This window comes from Solanum verrucosum, unplaced genomic scaffold (genome assembly GCF_900185275.1).
Source record: "Solanum verrucosum unplaced genomic scaffold, falcon-dt-bn FXZP01000128.1, whole genome shotgun sequence".
NCBI classification, from domain to species: domain Eukaryota; kingdom Viridiplantae; phylum Streptophyta; class Magnoliopsida; order Solanales; family Solanaceae; genus Solanum; species Solanum verrucosum.
Genome location: NW_026020327.1, coordinates 2883652 through 2905476, shown reverse-complemented (window position 1 = coordinate 2905476; position 21825 = coordinate 2883652). Strand labels below are relative to the sequence as shown.

General features: G+C 30.7%; 4 protein-coding genes across 4 annotated transcripts in view; 2 read left to right on the top strand and 2 right to left on the bottom strand.

Annotated features, from left to right (window-relative positions):
• The window catches only part of LOC125835811 (putative pentatricopeptide repeat-containing protein At5g37570), a 130928-nt gene that overhangs the window by 15035 nt on the left and 94068 nt on the right, over positions 1-21825 (top strand). The gene's annotated exons all lie outside the window — the stretch shown is intronic.
• On the bottom strand, positions 6900-10720 carry LOC125835827 (uncharacterized). Its single transcript, XM_049514930.1, has 4 exons — positions 10572-10720; positions 9499-9652; positions 8249-8480; positions 6900-7034 (listed from the first exon to the last, which is right to left on the bottom strand). The coding sequence occupies exons 1-4, from the start codon at positions 10691-10693 to the stop codon at positions 7021-7023; spliced, it is 522 nt and encodes a 173-aa protein (XP_049370887.1). The 5' UTR covers positions 10694-10720; the 3' UTR covers positions 6900-7020.
• On the bottom strand, positions 12652-16212 carry LOC125835832 (iron-sulfur assembly protein IscA-like 1, mitochondrial). The gene is made up of 3 exons (XM_049514936.1): positions 16003-16212; positions 13844-13961; positions 12652-12895 (listed from the first exon to the last, which is right to left on the bottom strand). Exons 1-3 carry the CDS (start codon positions 16142-16144, stop codon positions 12784-12786), a joined length of 372 nt encoding a protein of 123 aa, XP_049370893.1. The 5' UTR covers positions 16145-16212; the 3' UTR covers positions 12652-12783.
• LOC125835829 (ferredoxin, root R-B2-like) lies at positions 18574-20662 on the top strand. Its single transcript, XM_049514933.1, has 2 exons — positions 18574-18733; positions 20016-20662. The coding sequence occupies exon 2, from the start codon at positions 20023-20025 to the stop codon at positions 20473-20475; it is 453 nt and encodes a 150-aa protein (XP_049370890.1). The 5' UTR covers positions 18574-18733; positions 20016-20022; the 3' UTR covers positions 20476-20662.

The following is a 21825-nucleotide window of genomic DNA, read 5'->3' as shown; positions in this document are numbered from 1 at the left end:
AATTTAATTTTAAAATTTCACCTTTATTCTCAATGAAACAATTTATAATCATAAAAATAGCCAAAGAGAATTTTAGACATAAATTTCACAAGTCTTACTATATTTTCTCTTAAATTTTGTGTCAAGTCAAACGGTTGTCAAATAAATTTGCATAGAGGGAGTACCAGGTATGTCCTGAAATATGTACCACTTTAGTAAAAATCACGTCCATTAGAAAATCAATAAATAATACTCCCTCCGTTTCATTTTATGTTGCACCATTTGACTTGACACGATGTTTAAGAAAAAAAGAAAGACTTTTGATATTTGCGGTCTAAAACAATCTTTAGGTATATGTTTGGTTGTAAATCATTTCATTAACAGCAAAAGGAGAACTTTAAAATTAAATTGTTTCTAGTATTACTAAGATGATATTCTTTTTTGACGAATTAAAAAAAAGGATGTCACATGAAATGAGACAGAGGAGTATATAGTTTGAATGCTTCTTAAGAAATGACCACTAGTATTAAGAAAATGAAATATAAGGTATAGTTGAAAAATATACAATTTTTAAGATAATTTTTTTACAAAAGAAAAATAATAATAAAAATTTTCACTTATTTTGTAACAGGAATATAAGTGATGTCGCCTGGTCGTTCACATCCGAACCAAAACCTATTTCTCTGCACATTCGTATTCCTCAAAATCTTGAATAACTTTGTAAGTAGGATGATATTCTTCTTTAACGAATTAAAAAAAGGATGTCACATGAAATGGAACAGAGGAGTATATAATTTGAATGCTTCTTAAGAAATGACCACTAGTATTAAGAAAATGAAATATAAGGTATAGTTGAAAAATACACAATTTTTAAGATAATTATTTTACAAAAAAAAAAATTAATAATAAAAAATATCACTTATTTTGTAACAGGAATATAAGTTATGCCACATGGTCGTCCACATCCGAACCAAAACTTATTTCTCTGCACATTCGTATTCCTCAAAATCTTGAATAACTTTGTAAGTAAGATGATATTCTTCTTTAACGAATTAAAAAAAAAGGATGTCACATGAAATGGGACAGAGGAGTATATAATTTGAATGTTTCTTAAGATATGACTACTAGTATTAAGAAAATGAAATATAAGGTATAGTTGAAAAATATACAATTTTTAAGATAATTATTTTACAAAAAAAAAAAAGAAAAAAAAAATATCACTTATTTTGTAATAGACATATAAGTTATGTCGCCTGGTCGTTCACATCCGAACCAAAACCTATTTCTCTACACATTCGTATTTCTAAAATTTTTGAAGAACTTTGTAAGTAAGATGATATTCCTCTTTAACGAATTAAAAAAAAGGATGTCACATGAAATGAGACAGAAGAGTATATAATTTGATTTTTTCTTAAGAAATGACCACTAGTATTAAGAAAATGAAATATAAGGTATAGTTGAAAAATATACAATTTTTGAGATAATTTTATTACAAAAAAGAAATAAATAAATAAAATATCACTTATTTTGTAACAAGAATATAAGTTGTGCCGCCTGGTCGTTCACATCCGAACCAAAACTTATTTCTCTGCACATTCCTATTCCTCAAAATCTTGAATGACTTTGTAAGTAAGATGATATTCTTCTTTAACGAATTCAAAAAAAGGATGTCACATGAAATGGGACAGAGGAGTATATAATTTGAATGTTTCTTAAGAAATGACTACTAGTATTAAGAAAATGAAATTTAAGGTATAGTTGAAAAATATACAATTTTAAAGATAATTATTTTACAAAAATAAAAAAATATCACTTATTTTGTAACAGGAATATAAGTTATGCCGCCTGGTCGTTCACATCTGAATCAAAACTTATTTCTTTGCACATTCGTATTCCTCAAAATCTTGAAGAACTTTGTAAGTAAGATGATATTCTTCTTAAACGAATTAAAAAAGAAAGATGTCACATGATATGGGACAGAGGAGTATATAATTTGAATGTTTCTTAAGAAATGACCACTAGTATTAAGAAAATGAAATATAAGGTATAGTCGAAAAATATACAATTTTTAAGATATATTTTTTTACAAAAAAAAAATAAAAAAAATATCACTTATTTTGTAACATGAATTTAAGTTATGCCGCCTGGTCGTTCACAACCGAACCAAAACCTATTTCTTTGCACATTCATATTCCTCAAAATTTTGAAGAACTTTATAAGTAAGATGATATTCTTCTTTAACGAATTAAAAAAAGGATATCACATAAAATGGAACAGAGGAGTATATAATTTGAATGTTTCTTAAGAAATGACCACTAGTATTAAGAAAATGAAATATAAGGTATAGTTGAAAAATATACAATTTTTAAGATAATTTTTTTACAAAAAATAATAATAATAAAGAATGTCACTTATTTTGTAACAGGAATATAAGTTATGCCGCCTGGTCGTTCACATCCGAACCAAAACCTATTTCTCTGCACATTTGTGTTCCTCAAAATCTTGAACAACTTTGTAAGTAAGATGATATTCTTCTTTAACGAATTAAAAAAAAAAGATGTCACATGAAATGGGACAGAGGAGTATAAATTTGAATGTTTCTTAAGAAATGACCACTAGTATTAAGAAAATGAAATATTAGGTATAGTTGAAAAATATACAATTTTTAAGATAATTATTTTACAAAAAAAATTTAAAAAAAATATCACTTATTTTGTAAAAAAAAATCCCCTTAACTCATAGTTCCTTAATAAATAAATGTGATAAGGGTCTGAAAAATACCTCAACTTTGGTTGGATTTGTTGTTGCGATACTAAACTTTCATGAGGACCTATTACCTCCCTAGACTATTTAATACCGTATTTTAAATATATATATTTGCCTACGTGGACATAAAAAATAATGCAAAATTATATATAGTAATGTCTCCACGTGGGCACATATATACCTTTAAAATACACTATTAAATAGTTTAGGGGGTAAAAAATACGGTATTAAATAGTCTAGGATGGTAATAGGTCCTTATGAAAGTTTAGTATCACAACAGAAAATCCGACCAAAGTTGAGGTATTTTTCAGACCCTTATCCCTAAATAAAATCATAACTTTCAAACTTTTCATATTCATAACTTTCAATTATTTAATGTACAAATTTGTAACATCTTAAAATCATTTTAATAGATTTTTTTTTTGAGGTATATATTCATCCCACTATAATTGTCTTCTTTATTAGAGTTAACAATATAGATTCATGTATTTTTCCATCTTAAATTTTTATAATTGTTAATTAAATTTAATTGATGTGGAGTAATAACATGTTAAAAGATGGGAGATTAATTTTTATTTTTATTTTATAATTAAAAAAATATTAATTCAATTCAATCAACTTTTCACCTCTCACTATAACTATCTTCTTAATTGGAGATTTTATATGATTCATCCACCTTTAATTTTATATTTTTTAATTAATTTTATTAATGTGGAGTAATAATGCATTAAAAGATGGGAGATTAAAAGACAAAAATTAGCCTCTATATATATATATACACACACCTTTCACTACCAAACTATGCATACATGAACTTACTTTAGTTTTAGTTGTTCTTAAGAAATGCTTCCACATAATTTTCAATGTATTTTAATTTGTTTTTTGGAGTAGTAGCAATTTATCTAATGAGATCATGTATTGATGAATATTTATCTTAATTACACTTACTATATGTGTTCTATTCTCTGTAAAATTTCTTCATAGGCTAAGATTTCTCATCTTATTGGTTGAAATTTTTATATTTTTGCTTCATTACTACTTTTTGCTCAACATTTGCCAATTTTTAATGATACATGCTATGTCATCTATATTGAGAAGCTTGGTACATATAACAAATTTCTTCTAAGGTGATTTTATGCACTCAATTTTAAATTCATAAAAATAAATTCTGCTCCTACTTTATTTCAATTTCTTTTATGATATATTATTTTCTTAGATTAACTTTGTTCAATAATATGATTAATGATTGATATTGGTGTAACTTTGAAAACTGTTTTGAAGTTTATGACTCAAAAATATAAACAATATCTTAACAAGAAATTAAAAGGAAAATAAGAAGTCTACTATTAAAAATAAGTCATTTATATTTGGTCATAAAATTAATAACATGCATTATACATTATATATGTATAATGCATTTGAAATAATTGTTATGAGTAGTGCAAGAGTCAAACTATTCACTAAGTAACTGTAATTTTTTAATTCTTCTTAATCAGTGGCGGATTCAGGATTTAGAGTCCGTGGGTGCCAAATAGACTTATCGATTAAATTAATTTTATATTTGATTAAATTATTTGTCTTTTCGATATATATCATAAATCAATCAATAAAATGTAAATAATAAGATATTGCACTTTTATTGAGTATTTAATCAAATAAAAGAAAAATCAAAGGAGTAATAATGTAATTAATTTAATTTAAGTCAATAACAATTATAAAAAAATAAAAATAAAAATTGTGCCAGCTGTTTTTCCTTAAAAAAACGTGCTTGGAGCCTTTTTTTTTTTCTTAAAAAACATCTGCATCAAATTTCTCAAAAAAATAGGTACAAATGGGATTCGAACCCGCAACATCAGCCTTCTAAAGTTGCCCTCTTACCATGGCACCACAAGACAGTTTTGTTCTGTGGGTGGCACGCTTTATATTTATATAAATATTATATATATATACCTATGTATATATAGAGTTTCCGTCGAAGTTCGGGGGTGGCGTGGCACCCCCAAACCTCTGCATAGATCCGCCACTGTTCTTAATAAAGATATCATTGCAAGAGTCAAATTATTCACTAAGTAACGGTAATTTTTTAATTTTTCTTAATAAAGATATCGCTCAAGTAAATTAGTAACTTCTTTGTATATTAATGCCTAATGGTAGTTAGAAGTTGGTTAATTCATCTCTTTATATATATATATATATATATATATATATATATATATTATCATGAGCTTATAAATGTATATAATACCTTTTGTTTGGAAAAAAGAAAGAAAAAAATGCATTATCCATGAAAGTGAAAGTATTCAATTTTATATTTATTCTACAGATAACTCAATATTATTAATAGATGTTCCATCAATTATTTTTATTTTCTTATATTTTTCTGATTATCTATATCGTATATACACATAAAATTTCGCATATACAAGACGATATGATACTTTTCTATAACAATTATTCATAACTTTTTTTCATATTTTCTATTGACATCTTTCACTATTATTTTCATTTGATTGTTTTAAAGAATCTAATATCCATTATTAATAAGAAAAAGTCAGATAAAGAATCAAAAATCTGATGTGATACCTTTTTACGGTCAATATTTTTATTTATTTCTTTCTTAATTTTTTTTAATCTTTTGTTCCATTTATTTATTGTATTAAAAAACTATTGAAGAAGATAAGGAAAAAGATAATGTCCAGTATATTAACAATAGGTAACTATCTGTAACAATAATAGATAAATGTTAAAATTAAAAGAAAAATAAATAATCATTTAAGAGGAAAAACAAGTCTTAGCTATAATTAAAATAGAATTTATCTTTTTATTTCTATTTAATTTATAAAAAGTTCATTCTAAATTATTGTTATACCGCGCAAAGCGCGGATAAGTTTCCTAGTTATCGTATAAATTGGGACCAAAAAAATACCAATCTACTAGACAAAATACCTAAACCAAACAAAAATATGATTTTCTAGATATCATTTAAATGTTTGAGCTCAAGATGATTCTTGATTTGATTTTCTCTCTAATGTATGAATAAACCAAGTACAAGAAATCGTAATAAAGTGTGCGAACTCCTTAACTTTGGATTTGGCAAAAGTTACTGGATTCATGTGAATTCACAACTTCTAAGCTTGGTCCGCTCCTAGCTTAGAAGTTTGAGTAGCTCTCGTCTTTCGGAGAAAATCTCTAGCACTTGGTACAATACAATAGCTTCTTTGACCTCTTCTTAATCCTTCAACACAGACACAATTTTGTGATCAACATGGTGGTACTCTACCTGTTCCATTGGAGGGAAAAAGGTCTTCTACCTTCCGGAAAATGAATCTTGCATTAGGAAGATGAAGTCCTAAATTGTATTCCTCGTCATTGAACTTTGTCCGATTCAACGTTGTCTTGTAACTGCTGGTGGCATACATAGGGTGACCCCTAGCTATTGATGCCTGCAACATTACAGAATAGTCAGTCATATTGCAAAAATCATACAATTGAAAAAAGGTTCTACTATCCGTGCAACTAAGGTAGCTACTCCGTTTGCTATCCGGACAGCTTGCCAGAATAACATGAAACTTAAATATTCAACAATGTCGAGTGTTAGTTCCCTATCGTTCTCTAGCATGTGCAGTTCAAAATTCAAATGAGCAGCTTCAAAGAAGGAGATTGTGCTTCGTAGCACGAGTTTGTTGACATGGAAGAAGGGATATTGCGCTATACTTTGTATGAACTCCTACAAGTTGCATTCCAGTTTAACCACCTTCAGCTTCACGATTATATAGTTTTTGGAAGATATGCTCTTTTCGGCTCAATGACTAACTCATAAATTTCTGTCACAAGTTTCAGGTAATTAAAAGTTAGGTTCTAAGAGAGACAAGGAATGCATGTTGTGACATCCATGATAGAATGGAAGTAATTAACACGCGTTCACAAGTTAAACAACTAAATTCCTAGTTTATGAAAGAGGGGTTGTTGATTAAATGTAAGCTTCTAGTTGATATAGCATCAGAGATTCAAAACGTTTACTTAAACGGTTCTTTATTGTTTACTCTCCTTTTGGAACAAGCATCACTAACAGTTAAAAGGGAAACTAGATGAGAATTAGCACTATTGAAGAACTAACCACGTGATCTTTCTCCAATTCAAGATGCCAAAATCTCCAATCTTCTAGTTCTTTGCCATCAACCTTGACAAATATGTTTTCCCAGTTTTTGTGATGAAATTCGATGGTGTCCAATTTGTAACCCACACCATCACCAATGGCTTTGACAAATGCTTCCTTTACACTCCAATATCTGCATAAGTTGTCAGATCTGTCAGTGTAATCTTTCTATCATTTAGCATGAATTTTGTTTGTCGGACGACAAAACCTGTCATTCAACTAATCACCAAAAAAAAAGATGTTCCTAATATCTAATTCTCTACTCCCTCTACATCAAATTCAACTCTACAAGCTAGTTTGTTGAGGTGGTTGTGAAGTATGAACCTTTTTCCGACAAGTGATGTGATAGATTACTCTTTGATTCATGTCGATGCTGGAAGGATAAATTTAGAACCCTCATGAAGGTTGAAAAATCTGGCATACTCATTTCAGGGAAGTAGAGATTAATTTGGCAAGGCTAGACGTAGAAATTGTAACATCCAATTTGAAATTATGAACGTAGAACAAATGGTAATACTATTGCAGTAAAGAAAAGGTCGTTGGTCAAGGCAATTGTTTCTAGTTGCTAGTAGCTAGACCAAATCTCAGTATGATTGTTACGACTTACAAACAAGTGACGGAGATGCCTTGGAAGTTATTACTTGCCTACAACTTTTACAGTTTTAGTCTCCTCAAAGAGATCGTTCCCAAGGAGTTGTTGAAGGAAGTACGAGTGAGTTGCATTTTTTCACCTTATTTTCCAGTAAAACATATTTAACAAGCAAATAAGCAGGGGATGAGTTGGTAACAGCAGAAGCTAATATCACACTACGCCGCGTATCATAAAATGTTAGAAACCAACTTGTCATATTTTCCTAAGGAAAATGATTGTTGAGCAGTTTGAATGACCTATATATGGTCGTTCCCAGAACTCAGCAGTACAAAGGTTGATTTTCTTTCTCTAAATGAGGTATGACGGTTCATTTAACTTAATCATTAGCCATCTGAGCTCAACTTTATCCAAGGGAACTATTTCCAACCAAAGAGACTAATAAGTTCTTGGATAAAAGAGCAGATCTTTTAGAGAAGTTCTCTTTATGTAACTTGTCAATAATGTTCTAACAAAGAATATCTATTCAGCCAAGGCTTATCCATAAATGAGACACCAAACTCTAACGAGTAATGGAAGAGAAAACAAGTTATACATAGTACTCTCTCTGTGATCTCTAACTCGAACATGGAAGAACACTTTGAAAATCACATAGTTGTACGAGTTTGAGGTTAATCAAGAATAAAATGCTTTCAGTAGTGGCATTTACATTTGCATTAAATAAGATCTATAAATAGAGAGGTACCTATAAAACTCACTCAAAATCTGACGAGAAGAGCCAGCATTGATTATATTAAACCATTCCAGACTTGAGAAGTATGATGAGAAGCTCTGAATGAATTCTTCCACTGATTCTTTCTCAGGGATGGTTTGAGAAACAACATCCAATCCCACAAGGCATATTGGTTCAGAAGCAATAGCCACAAAATCACCATGATGTGATGCATTGAAGTTAAAATTTGGCAACTCCAACTTCAGTTTGTCACATTCCTAGAAGAGGATAGGATTAACGATATTGCAAATGTGAAGATATCGACTGCAATCAACAGCAAAGCAGGTAGCATGAAGAACACACTCAAATTAAACAATCAATGTTACTCTGGCATCAAGAATGTAATTTCAAACATATATAATGAGAATCTTTTCAGCTGAATCAGAATATGTGATTCTGAAACTGAATCTTTATCGATGATGTAAACATGAAAAATATGAGAAAGCATCAGTAATTGGGAGAATTTTCCAAAGATGAATTATGTAAATGCTGGTAAACCATGTATGATATGATCAAAACAACAGATGTAAGTTCTTGAAAGTTGCAATTGTCTAATCTTCATGGATTTTACGGAGTCTACTTTGGATAAGTTTGGTTTATTTGGATATGGGAAACGACAGCTGCATCCACTAATACAAGGGGGAAAAGATCTGTAAGAAGAAACCAGTACATATTAAATTCTTATGCCCAATATACATCACTTGAAAACTTCCTCATTGATAAATAAGTGGTGTTCAAATAGGAGAGAAGCGCAGGACTTGGCCGAGAGAGAACTTTCTTCATGGCTGATGAAGCGGGACCAAATTGAAGAGAAAAAAACTATTCGACAGATATTACGGAAAGTATGTGTTTGACACTGATGAGAAACTAATTCATCAATTGACAACAGCAGGAAATTTCGTATATACAATCCGGAAAAAGGGGTCAACATCATGCTTCTCATGTCATATTCCAAGTATTTGTCTTGTGCAAGTTGTCTAGTGGATAATAAACCTTTATAGAACACATTTCTAGTATAAGGCTACTGCAAATAATTATAGCGAAATTCCATCCAAGGACGAGTCATTTTACACCTCTAATCTTTGACTTTAGAGGAAAGACTTGGAAGAATGCAAGAATCCAGATAGTTATTGATAAAAGACACACTTCTGATAAGGTACTTCAACGAGCAAACATGAAAAACATAATTTCAACAAAAAATGAGAACCAAAAGCTAGTGCATTTTCAGCATTGTACCTGACTACGTTCTAAATATAACAGGTATGGTTTCCCCTCAGCAGTGCGCCTGATGACAATTTCGTTATATGGGATCCCCAAGACTTGATGTATCAGTGCATACTGCAACAATCTGCTCACAAGAGCCCGTTTTCGATCTTCCATTTTAAAGAACCTAATCAACGAGTGACAAATCCGCTCAACTTTCTACAAAGGGTAATCTTGATAACCAAATTTCTCAACAAGCTTTTTTAAACACCCATATATACTTAAGCAAGTAAAAACAAAGTGCATATTCAAAATATTGCTTTGGTACACACCTTTTAGCAATAGAGAATTAAAGAATTCTAGAATAAACACAGATGAAAACTTTTACTTGAAATACAAAGTGCATATTCACAATTCAAAATTAAGGCAAGTATAACAAAGTACAAACTCACAATTTACTTCCATAGACAGCTTTATGCAATCAAGAAGAAAAAGTACCAGATAAAATTAAAAATCATTTTACTTGAAATGCATCAATTGTAGTTCAATTATAGGATTATTGTTGTAGTACTATTTTACTACTATCTGTTGTTTTTGTTATTTTCTATTGTCTCGTACTTCCATTACATCTTTTCCTAAACTGTTTTTGTCTTGAGCCGAGGGTCTATCAGAAACAGTCTCTCTACCACAGAGGTAGATTTAAGGTCTACGTACACTCTAGCCTCCCTAGATACCACTCCGTGGGATTACACTGGGTATGTTGTTGTTGTACAACAATTTAGCACTTCAAATAAAACATAAAACCCTTGGAAACTTTATGCAATCAAGAACCAAATGGTATACAATAAACTAAAAGATAAAAGCTTTACATGATATACACAATTTTTAGCATTTCAATCTATATACAATTTATGCAATCAAGAACCAAAGTAGTATAGACTAAACTTAAAGATTAAAACTTTAAATAATATACATAAATTGTTAGCATTTTATAGAAAGTCCAAGGACCCTTTGTGCAATCAAGAAAGAAAGAAGTGTGTGATAAAGCTAAAGATGAAAACTTTACATAAAAAAACTGAAGGGCAGAAGAGGTAGAATCAAGAAACCTGGTAATAGAGGAGTGTTCATGTTGGGGAAGAAAGGACATAGCAAAAGAGAAGTAATTGGGAGATGGGTTCCATTCAGAAATGTCAACTATCCATCTATGGACACCCTTCTCCAATTCCATTTCCAAAACTTACATAGAAAAGAAAATAGTGTTGAATTTCAACTTTTCTTCCTAATAAATTGTTGCTGGCCAGTTCCAATTCACTTGTATTTTACAAGAATGACCTTTGTCTTTTTTTTTTTTTTTCTTAAAAGGAGTGATATCCGTACTGAAACACGATTAAATTCAGAATTTCTAATAAAGATAACACCATCCTCAAAAGATTCAAATCCGGAAAATGATTAAGAATAAAAGAATAGTTATCTTTCCACAACTCTAATAAGTTATGGGCATAAATTTAATTTTACACGTGAGACAAAAATTTAGGATATTTTAATAAGTGTCTTTTGAAAAATAAGTTGTATATGTAACTTTAATTGTTTACAAATTATGATAAAGACATAATACATAAATATATCTTTTAATTTGATCTTAATTAAAAGTCATAATATATAAATCGCGTCTTACATAATATAATACAAATCAATTCAGGTATATCTGAATTGTTTCCATTATCAATACTCTCCAGCAAAAGAATGAAATGTCCTTTCCATTATTTAATGGGGCATCAATTATGGAGTTCAAAATATTTTAATACTTAATCCTAATTTATATGATATATTTTATTTTATTTTTAGTTAGTCACACAAAAATAATAATTTTTTTTATTCAGTAAGTAATAATTTAACTTTAATAAAAATTACGGAAGCAAAATCTTTTTAGTTGACTAATTGGATTGTGTGTGGATCACTTTCACATAATCAACAATTAGTTGCCTACCAATTCTTTGGCTTTGCAGTCTTGAATTAGGTGGCCAAAACGGTTGAGCAGAAACAACAACATTCTTGTAATAAGAAAAAGCATCTTAAACTTATAAACTCATAACAAAAAATTCAAAATAATTCAAATCAATTGATTCAAAATCGAACTTAAAAGTTTGGATCGAATTTCAATTACATTTAGCAAGATCCAAAAATCAAAATATAAAATCGAATACCTCAAATTCGATCCAGTCGCAATCCTACATATACAAGTACTAGCTAACTATCTGTCTTGACTTTGGGAAATTTTAGTAGCTTAATTGATTGACTACTGAACTTTCATCTTGTTGGTGAAAGTTCGAGTCCCCACCTTGTTGTCCCTTTTCGTTTGATTCCCCACCTTACGGTTCCCTCTCGTTCGATACCCCATTTTTTAAAAATAATAATAATTTGTCTTTACCTTTTACATAGTTGAACAAACCAACATTTTTCCCATCACGGCAATATGACATCTTTTGTTTGGATCAATATATCAATCGTCATGAAAGACACAACCAACCACCAACACAATCCTTCGTTCTTTTCTCATTTAGCACAAAATTTTGTCATTTCTTTTGTCTTTTTATGTTCAATTTTTGAGTCTTCACATACTATAAATAACTTCACTTTTCATTATAAGTTCATTCAACTTTCAAGAACTTTGTGGAAAACATCATGAAGTATGTGAAGCTATACAAATCCCATGGAAGCCAAGAAGATGAATTGTCAAGTGGCAGCAATACTCAGAAGAATAGTGAGTTAACAGATGATCATGACAAGCAGAAGGTTAAAAGATTCAAAGCAGCCATGCAGAAAGTGATGTTAAAATTTGAGTCCAAAAAATCTCAAGAGGAAAATCCAGTTCGGTCGGAGAAAGCTAGTTAATTGTGTGTGACCATCTCATCTAAAAAAAGTGTAAACGGTAATAAGGTATATATATTCTTCATCTTTATCAGTTTCATGGTTTATTATGGTGTAATGTACCTTTTATATCAATTATGAACTACCAGTCACTAATCAAATGTCAAAACGTATAGTATAATGGTACAAGTGAGAGTCTTCAACGTAATAAGCGTGAGTTCAATTTTCATTGTTCTACTTTCACCTTTCCATGGCAAAGAAAATCTTATTCTTTACAACAACTAATGTACATAGGATTTGGGCAAAAAGGAGAAAAAATAACAAAACCTTCTGTTTCTGAACCGTTAACATCGTTGATTTGTTACTACAGATCGACTATATAGTATATACTCACACTTCTAAGTGTATATATAACAACTAACATACATAATATGAGTATATAATAAGTTATCAGCTAGATTTGCCACGCAACTTAGCAGCTTCTGAGCTAGTTGTTGTCATGAAAGATTCTCCACAACCACATTGTCCAGTTGCATTTGGATTGACAAATATGAACTCAGATCTGTTCATGAAATCAAATATTTCAGTTTTGGTGCTTATGAGACGCAAATAACGATAAACCAGGTAAATGAATAGCAATATATTGGAGTGCAAATGGGTGATGCAAGTTAATGCTACTAGAATTCACGCAGTTAAGTATGGTGGATCAGTTTCACAAGGACAAAGATGACAATGAATCGAACCAGAAAAACTACATTTTTAACTCAATCTCACTAATCAGTATATGAAGTTCATATTCCTTTCATTCTAAAAAGGGAAGACATGAATCATGGGTGAAGTCTGTATAATTTGAAAGAATAGTTTCTTATACTCATCCATAGGAATCACAGACAATGAGACGAGAGAAAGTAAAGAGAGTCAAGAGACTGCACTATAGCTAGACATGACAAGCAAAAGAGAATCGGTAATGTAATTGCTATTCTGTTACACCTTATTTTTCCTTAAAGTGGAGTCCTAAAAGTACATGATAGGCTAATCTAGAGAAAGTTACAACACAAGTCGCAAAGGTCATCTGGGCAAAATCCTACTTCTAAGTCAAGTTAATTTTAAAGCAACTGAAAGATTCAGCAGAATAACAAAAAGAAGCTCGTCTCTGCAGGGAAAGAAGAAAAGACTGCAGCTCACTTCAGCCTATTAAACATCAAAGTTATGTCATAATCATACTGATAAACTAAAAATATTAACTTGCTTGGATATTAGTTCATAGAGATACTTAATGTCGTGACATGAGACGGTACTGGAAAAACTAGAAAGTTAAACTTGGTTTAATCTTAGCTTATACTAATAGTGGTACTGAATCCTGTGATTTGAAAGCTCTAAGAAAAAGATTATAAGAGTGACCATAAGAAAAAGATTACAAATGCAACAGTAGCACCATGAATAAATGACATATGGACTATGAGTCTATAATTATACTAGTACGATATAAAGCAGAAATACCATCTCATACCTGAGTTTATCATCAACAAAATCCATCTCGGTACCTATAACATGCATAAGTGCCTTTGGATCAATCAGTATCTTCACTCCCTTGTCCTCAATCAACTCGTCAAATTTTCCTTTATCGTCTGTACAAGCAAGGTAAATCAATGGCAAGTGACAGAAGAAATTTCATGTATGATTTACTTTTTCGTTGATAAATCTCACATATGGTTTACTTTTTACTTTTAAGAAATTTCAAAGATGGTTTGCTTTTCTTTAAGACATTTCACAGAGGGTACACCAGTTATTAAGCTAAAGATAGGCAAGTTCTAAAGGTAATTAATTATGATTAATCGGCAGAATAATCTGTAGGGACATGCTTGCACAAATCGGTTGAACTAGCTCTATGCAGATGTTGAGAGCAGGGTATTGAAACTTTGCGCACAAAGTAAATGTAGACTATTATTGTGAACTCCATTACACCTCTGACGTGCCTGAATGCACACATTTGATGAGTTAATACACACTACTGAATTCACTCGGTGTGAATAAGATTAAATCATCAGTAGACCAATTATACATTAAGTGCAGCTCAAATTATGCCAGAAACAGATGCAAGATATTTCTTTTTTGATAACCGAGAAATCCCCTAGGGCCAATGGCCCAGGGTTCGAAATTCAATGCATAATGGTCCCGCTCCTCCTCCCTTCTTTACTTAAGTACCAAGCCGTTGTCTACAATATGGTTCAAACCCGTAACATGCACCTAACTCACACATCGTGAGGTACACTCTTATCACTAGACCAAAGCCCTGGGCTGCGGATACAAGTCATTTTCTTATTTAGCAGATGCAGATAATTAACAGTTAGCACAGTCAAAAAGAAAATCTGGAAGGATGGCAAAAGAGTGGAATATGGCATTCATTTTCCGAACCATTCTTTTTGGATCAATCTTCAATTTCCAAAGTCATCAGTCCATTATGTTAGGCAACATTGGTGCAGAAGTCTTAGTCAGGCAAATGAGCAAGCTGAGAGAGGATATATTTCATCATTTTTGCTGACTCTTTATTATTTAATCTGTCAAGGCAAATACTCCCTCCTTCCCATTTGTTTTTGACTAATTAACCAGACACGACATTTACAATGTTAGTGTGTATTTATGAATAGTAGGTATGGTTGAGTTCAACATGGAGAATATCACATCAAAGTTAGAAAAAAAAAAAACATGGCTATAAGAATTTTCTTGAAAATTAGTGTAAGTTGGGTAAATAATAAGTATATTATTTGAATGGTTCAAGCATTTTGGACCTTACAAATGGAGAGAGCGCTATATAACTTGGGGGCAGAGGGGTAGATTTTATGCAATCTATTTGCTACCGACATATTAATTTCTGATAGATGTTAAAGAAAATCATGATTACGACTGTTGTAAAGCAAAAGATATTTGTGCTAAAATGACATTATCGTTTTTGTATTTGCAAGCAACTTCAAATCACCTTAAAACCAAAAAAGATCAATAAATAAGAAAAGTATTTCAAACTCTATCTTAATACCACTTCTTCCCCTCCTTCATCTCTCATTCAACGGGATGCGTGTCACCTCCCACCAGCAACAAGTTTCAAGTAAATGTATCAACCAAGACTAGGATAGATGGAGAGATATCACTATCATGCTATCTATAACCAATTTTTCTTTTTTCAAAAAGAAACCCAAAGAGGGTTATGAAATACCGACAATGCAAAGTGCAAAACCATACACCCAAAATTGGTAACACTAGACAAAAAAAAAAAATCCAACATAGAAAGCATTCTATAAATCACTCCTAAGAAAATTCACCATTCCCTGCCTCTTTATAGACCCCTTACCCTACCATCGCGCCACAGGGGCAGAGCTACAATCCTATCTACAAGTTCGGCAGAACCCAATAACTTTGCCCATATAAGTATTTCCGCTTAAAAATTTACTTAACATGTATAATTAATTTATCCAGAATCCATTAAACTATCATTTCCAAAATTTCACAAACCATAAACTCAAAATCCTAGCTCCGCCTCTGCATTAACTGATCATGGATCATTAAATTGATTTATATACTCACAATCCGCATTCAGGATCAATTACAAATTTCAAACTAACACAACAATAAATAAAGATGAGAAAAAAAACATAAATCAAAAAGGGGGGAAACCTGCATAATTGAGGGTATAAGACAAGCCGTTACAACCGCGAGATTTGACACCAAGCTTTAGGAAAGAACGCTGACGCTGTTCCAACAGCTGCCGTACTCTGGAAGCCGCAGCTTCCGTCAACGTTAACACTTGCTTTCTCATTTCTGAAAATTTCTCAACTTACAGTAATCAGATGAAGAAGAAGAAGAAGAAGAAGGTGGCCTTATTGGCTGTATTAGTATACTGTAAATGGATTTTGGGCTTGACCCGATTGGGAGTTTATGGGTTGTTATGAAATGGATCGACGGGCCTTCTTTATGGATAATATTCACAAAATAGCCACTTTTAGGATTGCTGTTAAATTTTATCTAGTGCTTGCAAGTTGTTTAATATTGAGTCACTTGTCATAAAGTACACTAACATTGATAGTTTTAATAATTATATATATTTTGTTTGGGTTGTTTTTGGATACATTGTATCAAATGTATTTTGCTTTACTCGTTTGCCTCTCTCGTTTCTTTTTCTGTTCTGTATTTAACAATTTCATATATATGTGTATTTAATATGAAATATACATTGATATATTCTGTGTATATCAATTTTATTCAGTGTGTCTAATATTAGTTTTATGTATCATGTATAAAAATGTATTGATGTATTTAATGGAGTTGGGCATAGTTACACATTGGTTTTAAAAGTGCACAGATATATCCAGTGTATATGGAATGTATCTAGTGTATATATGCATAATTTCATCTCTCTGTTGTAATTGTGGCTTAATTATAGTTACCCTTCAATACTATTTGACATCAATTACGTAATAACAAATTATGAGTCATAATTTCCGAAATTCAACTCAAAAATAATAGTCATTAATCATTTGGTAGAGTGTATAAAATAATGCTAAATGGAGTGTATCAACAATGGCTTACATTAATAATGATTGTATTAGTTATGTTTGCATTAGTTATACTTGGATTTATTTCTTATGCATTATTGGGTTTGGTGCATTAAAAATAGCATGCATTAATGTATAAAAATATTTATTTACAAAAATATCATCCAAAATTATGATGAAAAAGATGTAAAAAAGATTTAAAGGAATAATTGAGTCTTTAACCATGCTGATGCATATATTATTAAAACCCTTTACATTACTAATACCTAAAAATCTATGATATTAGTAATACACTCATAGCATTTAGATAGTGTTAGACATGGACATAGCTAGGCAGGGGCATATTTAGAGGGGGTGTCGTGGGTTCACGTGAACCCATGCTCCCCTCTCTAGATTATACATAGTAGTGTTATATTTTTTAAAAGATACTTAACTATAGATGTGTGAACCCATGTTCGAAGTGTCATATAATAATACAATGATAATTGGGTGCATCTCTCTTTGTGAAGATAGAAATTTAAATCTTATATATATCCTGTCTTTATGAATAACACCTCTCCAAGTGGTTATTGGTTGGCATTTCAACTAATTTTTCTTTTGTTTTTTGTTTCCTTTAATCTCTCAAAATTTTCAAGTGTGTTACATTGAAAATTCCTAAAAAAATTAGCATTTTAAAGATTTTACATAATTAAATCAAATGTGTATATTAAAATTTAAAACAAGTAGTATATATATTATTTTGGATCTATAATTTTTAAAATTTCATGGTTCAAAAACTAAAAATCAAATCGATTAAATTTATATTTAAAATGCATTTTTCGTAATCGTGCACTCATTTTACCGAAATTCTGAATACACCTCTATTAAGCTAGGGTATTCTAAAATGATAATTTTCTTTTCTGAATAAATAGAAGTTAACTTCATTTTTATCTTAGTTATTGTTTATATGTTAAATTATTTTTTTAAAAGTGAAAATTCTGATTCCGCTATGAGGGGTTATAAAGTAAGACAACTATAATGGAGTATGTTTAGAAAGATATAGAAAATTCTTGATTCATTGCTTAGATGTGCAAGACAATGAAGAGTGTAGAAACTATATCATTTTCACAACCTCATGTCTTTATCTGGATTCAATGTATCTCTTCTACTTGACTCCTGAACCTACTTACCAACTTGGCTGCTTCCACCTCTTAAAATTATTTTTAAATTACTATATTATATTCTACAATTTTATATAGTATATAGTTTTACGTCCCATTTGCACCAAATAATCTCTGCTTCATTATGTCTACCATGTATATATTTAATTCCTCATCACAAAAGAACAAAAAAAGGTCTTAAAAAACCTACTTTTAAGTATTTATAAAAATACTATAAATTACATTCACTATAATAAAAATAATTTTCAGCGATTATAAATATACATATTAACAATTTACCTGTATTAATTAATTGACATTGAATTTAATATCGTTATAAGCTTTATGAATATTTACAAAAAAAGGTCCTAATTATCATTAAAAATACATATTTAACAACAATTAAACTTATAACGATTAATAATTTACATTAACATGTTCTACTATCACTTTAAATTTCTTTTTGACAAAAAACTTAATTTTTCATTAATATAGAACCTAAATATGTCCTTATACAGGGTTGAAAGGACAATTAAATAGAGTCAAGGGCATGTATGTATCCTAATTGCTTTTCCCCTCTGCGTATTTTTTTTTTCTATATAAAGCACCACCAAATATATTTTGTGAGCACACTCTGTAGCACTATTTATTTGGTCTTTTATTGATTAAATTCTGCAATTTTTTTCAAGTTCAAAATTCAGATCTTCTACTTCAGTAAGTTAATTATAACCTTCTCTCTCAATATATATACAGTACTGTTTTCTTTTGATTAATTACTTGGAGTTATTTGTTTCTCAAAAAGAAAAGTATTAGTTTGTTGAATGTTTAGATTAATCAGATTAGGATTATTCTAGACAGAAGAAAACTCAATTTGGAAATTGGATCATTTATTTTTATTTAGTGTGATGATACCCTGAGTGGAGTTAAAGGGAACAAGGAGGATTCATTTAGCCGATTCCAACTTGTTTAGGACTAAGACGTAGTTACTGTCGTTGTTGATTGAAAGTAGAATGGTCATTGAATTGAAATTGGTCAGATCCTTACTAGAAAAAGTTACAGTTATTAACTTATTTTAATTATTACAAGGCAAAGAAAATCAGTTTTTAAAAAAAATAAAAATAGCACGGGGCATGTGTATATCACCGCAGCTAATTGAATTGAGTTGTGGCTTCATGTCAGCACATAAGGTGCAAAGAAATATAGAAAAAAGTTAAAGGGGGAATTGGACTCCCGTAAAGATAAAATGTGTTGTTGGAATTTTCCTTATAGTTTAAGGGTACTTTTGTCTTTTCCTTTTGTGTTACCTTGATTTTTCTTTGTTAATACACAAGTGTTTGTAGTGAATTGTGGCATAAGTAGTATTTCTTTTCAGTGCAAAGAACATTATACTCCCTGCAAAATGAGTTCTCTGGTGAGTCGGGGATTTATGTTGCTCGAACTCTTCAAAATGTGGTGTCAGATCCTCCAAAAAGTAGTGCATTTTTGGAGGAATGGTCATGGTGCGGTAACATTTTTGGAGAGTCTCGACTTATATATAGTCTAGAACTCTCTGTTTGTGTGTTACTTTGAGTATGCATGAGAGCAATGAATTCCCCGTTCAACTCAGGTCTTGATTTGAAGTTTATGAATCCTAAAGAAATAGCATAAGACGAAACAAAAGAACAATTTCTGGCTAATGACAAATTTCATCATCTATGATTGAGTTGTGAGAATTTCTGGATAGATATCGTGCATTTGAACTGTATTCTTTCCGGTTAAAGAATCTTCTTTCAAGTTGCTTTGGAACAATTAGGAGATTCTTTAGAAGAAATACAGTGTTCTGCTTCTAGCAACAACATACTTGGTCCCGCTTATAGGGACAAATCAATGTCTTCTGAGAAGAAAGATTAGAATATCAATCTCATCAAGAAAGAGTATTGTTTAAACTTGGATATCCAACATCTGTCATGTTTTTTAGCGCGAATTAGCTTAACTGATCGTGTTTTATGTCTCTCAGGTATAACATGTCGAGTATAACCCTTCCTTCATCTTCCTTGCTCAAGGTTGCACCATCAATAAAATCGTCCGTCTTTACCAAACCACTCTGTTCATTGAGTTCCATAAAGAGTATTTCCAAAGCATTTGGATTAAAGTCTTCGCCCTCGTTCAAAGTCAGTGCAATGGCAGCATACAAAGTAAAACTCATAAGTCCTGATGGCAAGGAGAACGAAATTGAAGTCTCCGATGATCAATACATCCTCGATGCAGCAGAGGAAGCTGGTTTAGAGCTCCCTTATTCGTGCAGGGCCGGCTCGTGCTGCACTTGTGCAGCACAGTTGGTTTCGGGTTCAGTTGATCAATCCGAAGGTGCATTCCTGGACGATGATCAGATGGAGAAAGGTTATTTGCTGACCTGCATTTCGTACCCGAAATCGGACTGTGTGATTTACACACACAAAGAGGAAGAAGTTCATTGAATTTTTGTTTGATCAGTTAACTCATTCTGTGTCTTTTAAAGGGAAATAGGAAAAACTTGTTTCAGAAAAGGGGAATAGGAAAATAAGAAACAGAGTTATTCTGTACTTTCCACTTGTATTGCTTTCTTGAAAATGCATTTAAATTTGGATGATATTGGTTTAAATTTATATTGTTGGTTAATTGTAATTGAATTAATTATTTAAGTCCAATGAATACAAATTGACAAAAGAATTCAATTTCATTGTGGTGGTTCTTTGATTGAGCTATAAATGATGAACTTAGTTTTATTAGCCTAAGATTTGTTGAGTATCATTTGTTTCAATCAATATTAGTCGATAATTTAAGTCAACCAATCGAATAAAAAAGGTCTGTTTTCATCATAATTCTTTGCTCAATAAAGGTTCTTATAATTTAAGGAGACTAAAATTCATTACCAGAAGCAAGAGCGAGCTTGTGGATCAAAGATCACTAAATTTTATACAAATTATAAATATTCAAGTTCATGTTCATGTTCTAGATCAAGCATCAAATTTCAAACTCAAGAACGAAGAATAAATTAAGATTCGAGGAGTTTGGTTTTAAGTTGTTAGCACTTAGCACTACTTGAATTTAAAATCATGTTCAATAATATAAATTCAAGATCAAATTCCAACGCTCTTGAATATATTTTTGAAAAAAAAAAATCAAATGAATTATAAATCACATATGATATAATGTGAAATGAATTCCAAGAACCGGAGATGTACTGGTCATTTTTTTCATTGAAAAACATCCAATTAAACAAATATTCTTATCATTTCTCTTAGATCCTATTATACTTTAAAATAATTACACAACATTCCGCTCTTTCTCCCCCTCGCTATCTTCCTCTTTCTCTCTCTCTCCTCTTTCTACTACCTAATTGACACCGGATATTCATTGAAGGACTCTAGTTAAGACATAATTATATCAGACATATGTATCTTTGTACATATACATGTATTTGGATGATTATATTTTCGTCTTTGTTTTTTTCTAAGTATGTATCTATGTACGGATACACTAGATATATCACAAAGTTGATACCAAATAGATCTATTTATGCACGAATACATTAGATATATATACATCATAGATACATTAGAAACATTAATGTCCTCTCATAACCAATATTGAATACTATGCACAGATATACTAGATACATCAATGCATTATATGTTAGATACATGAAATTAATATTAGATATACTGAATGAAATTGATATATACAGATACATTAGTATATATTTGATACTAGATGCACAAACATATGATTTTGAGATATACATATACAAAGAAATAGACGGACAAGGGATGAAGAGAAGTGAGCGC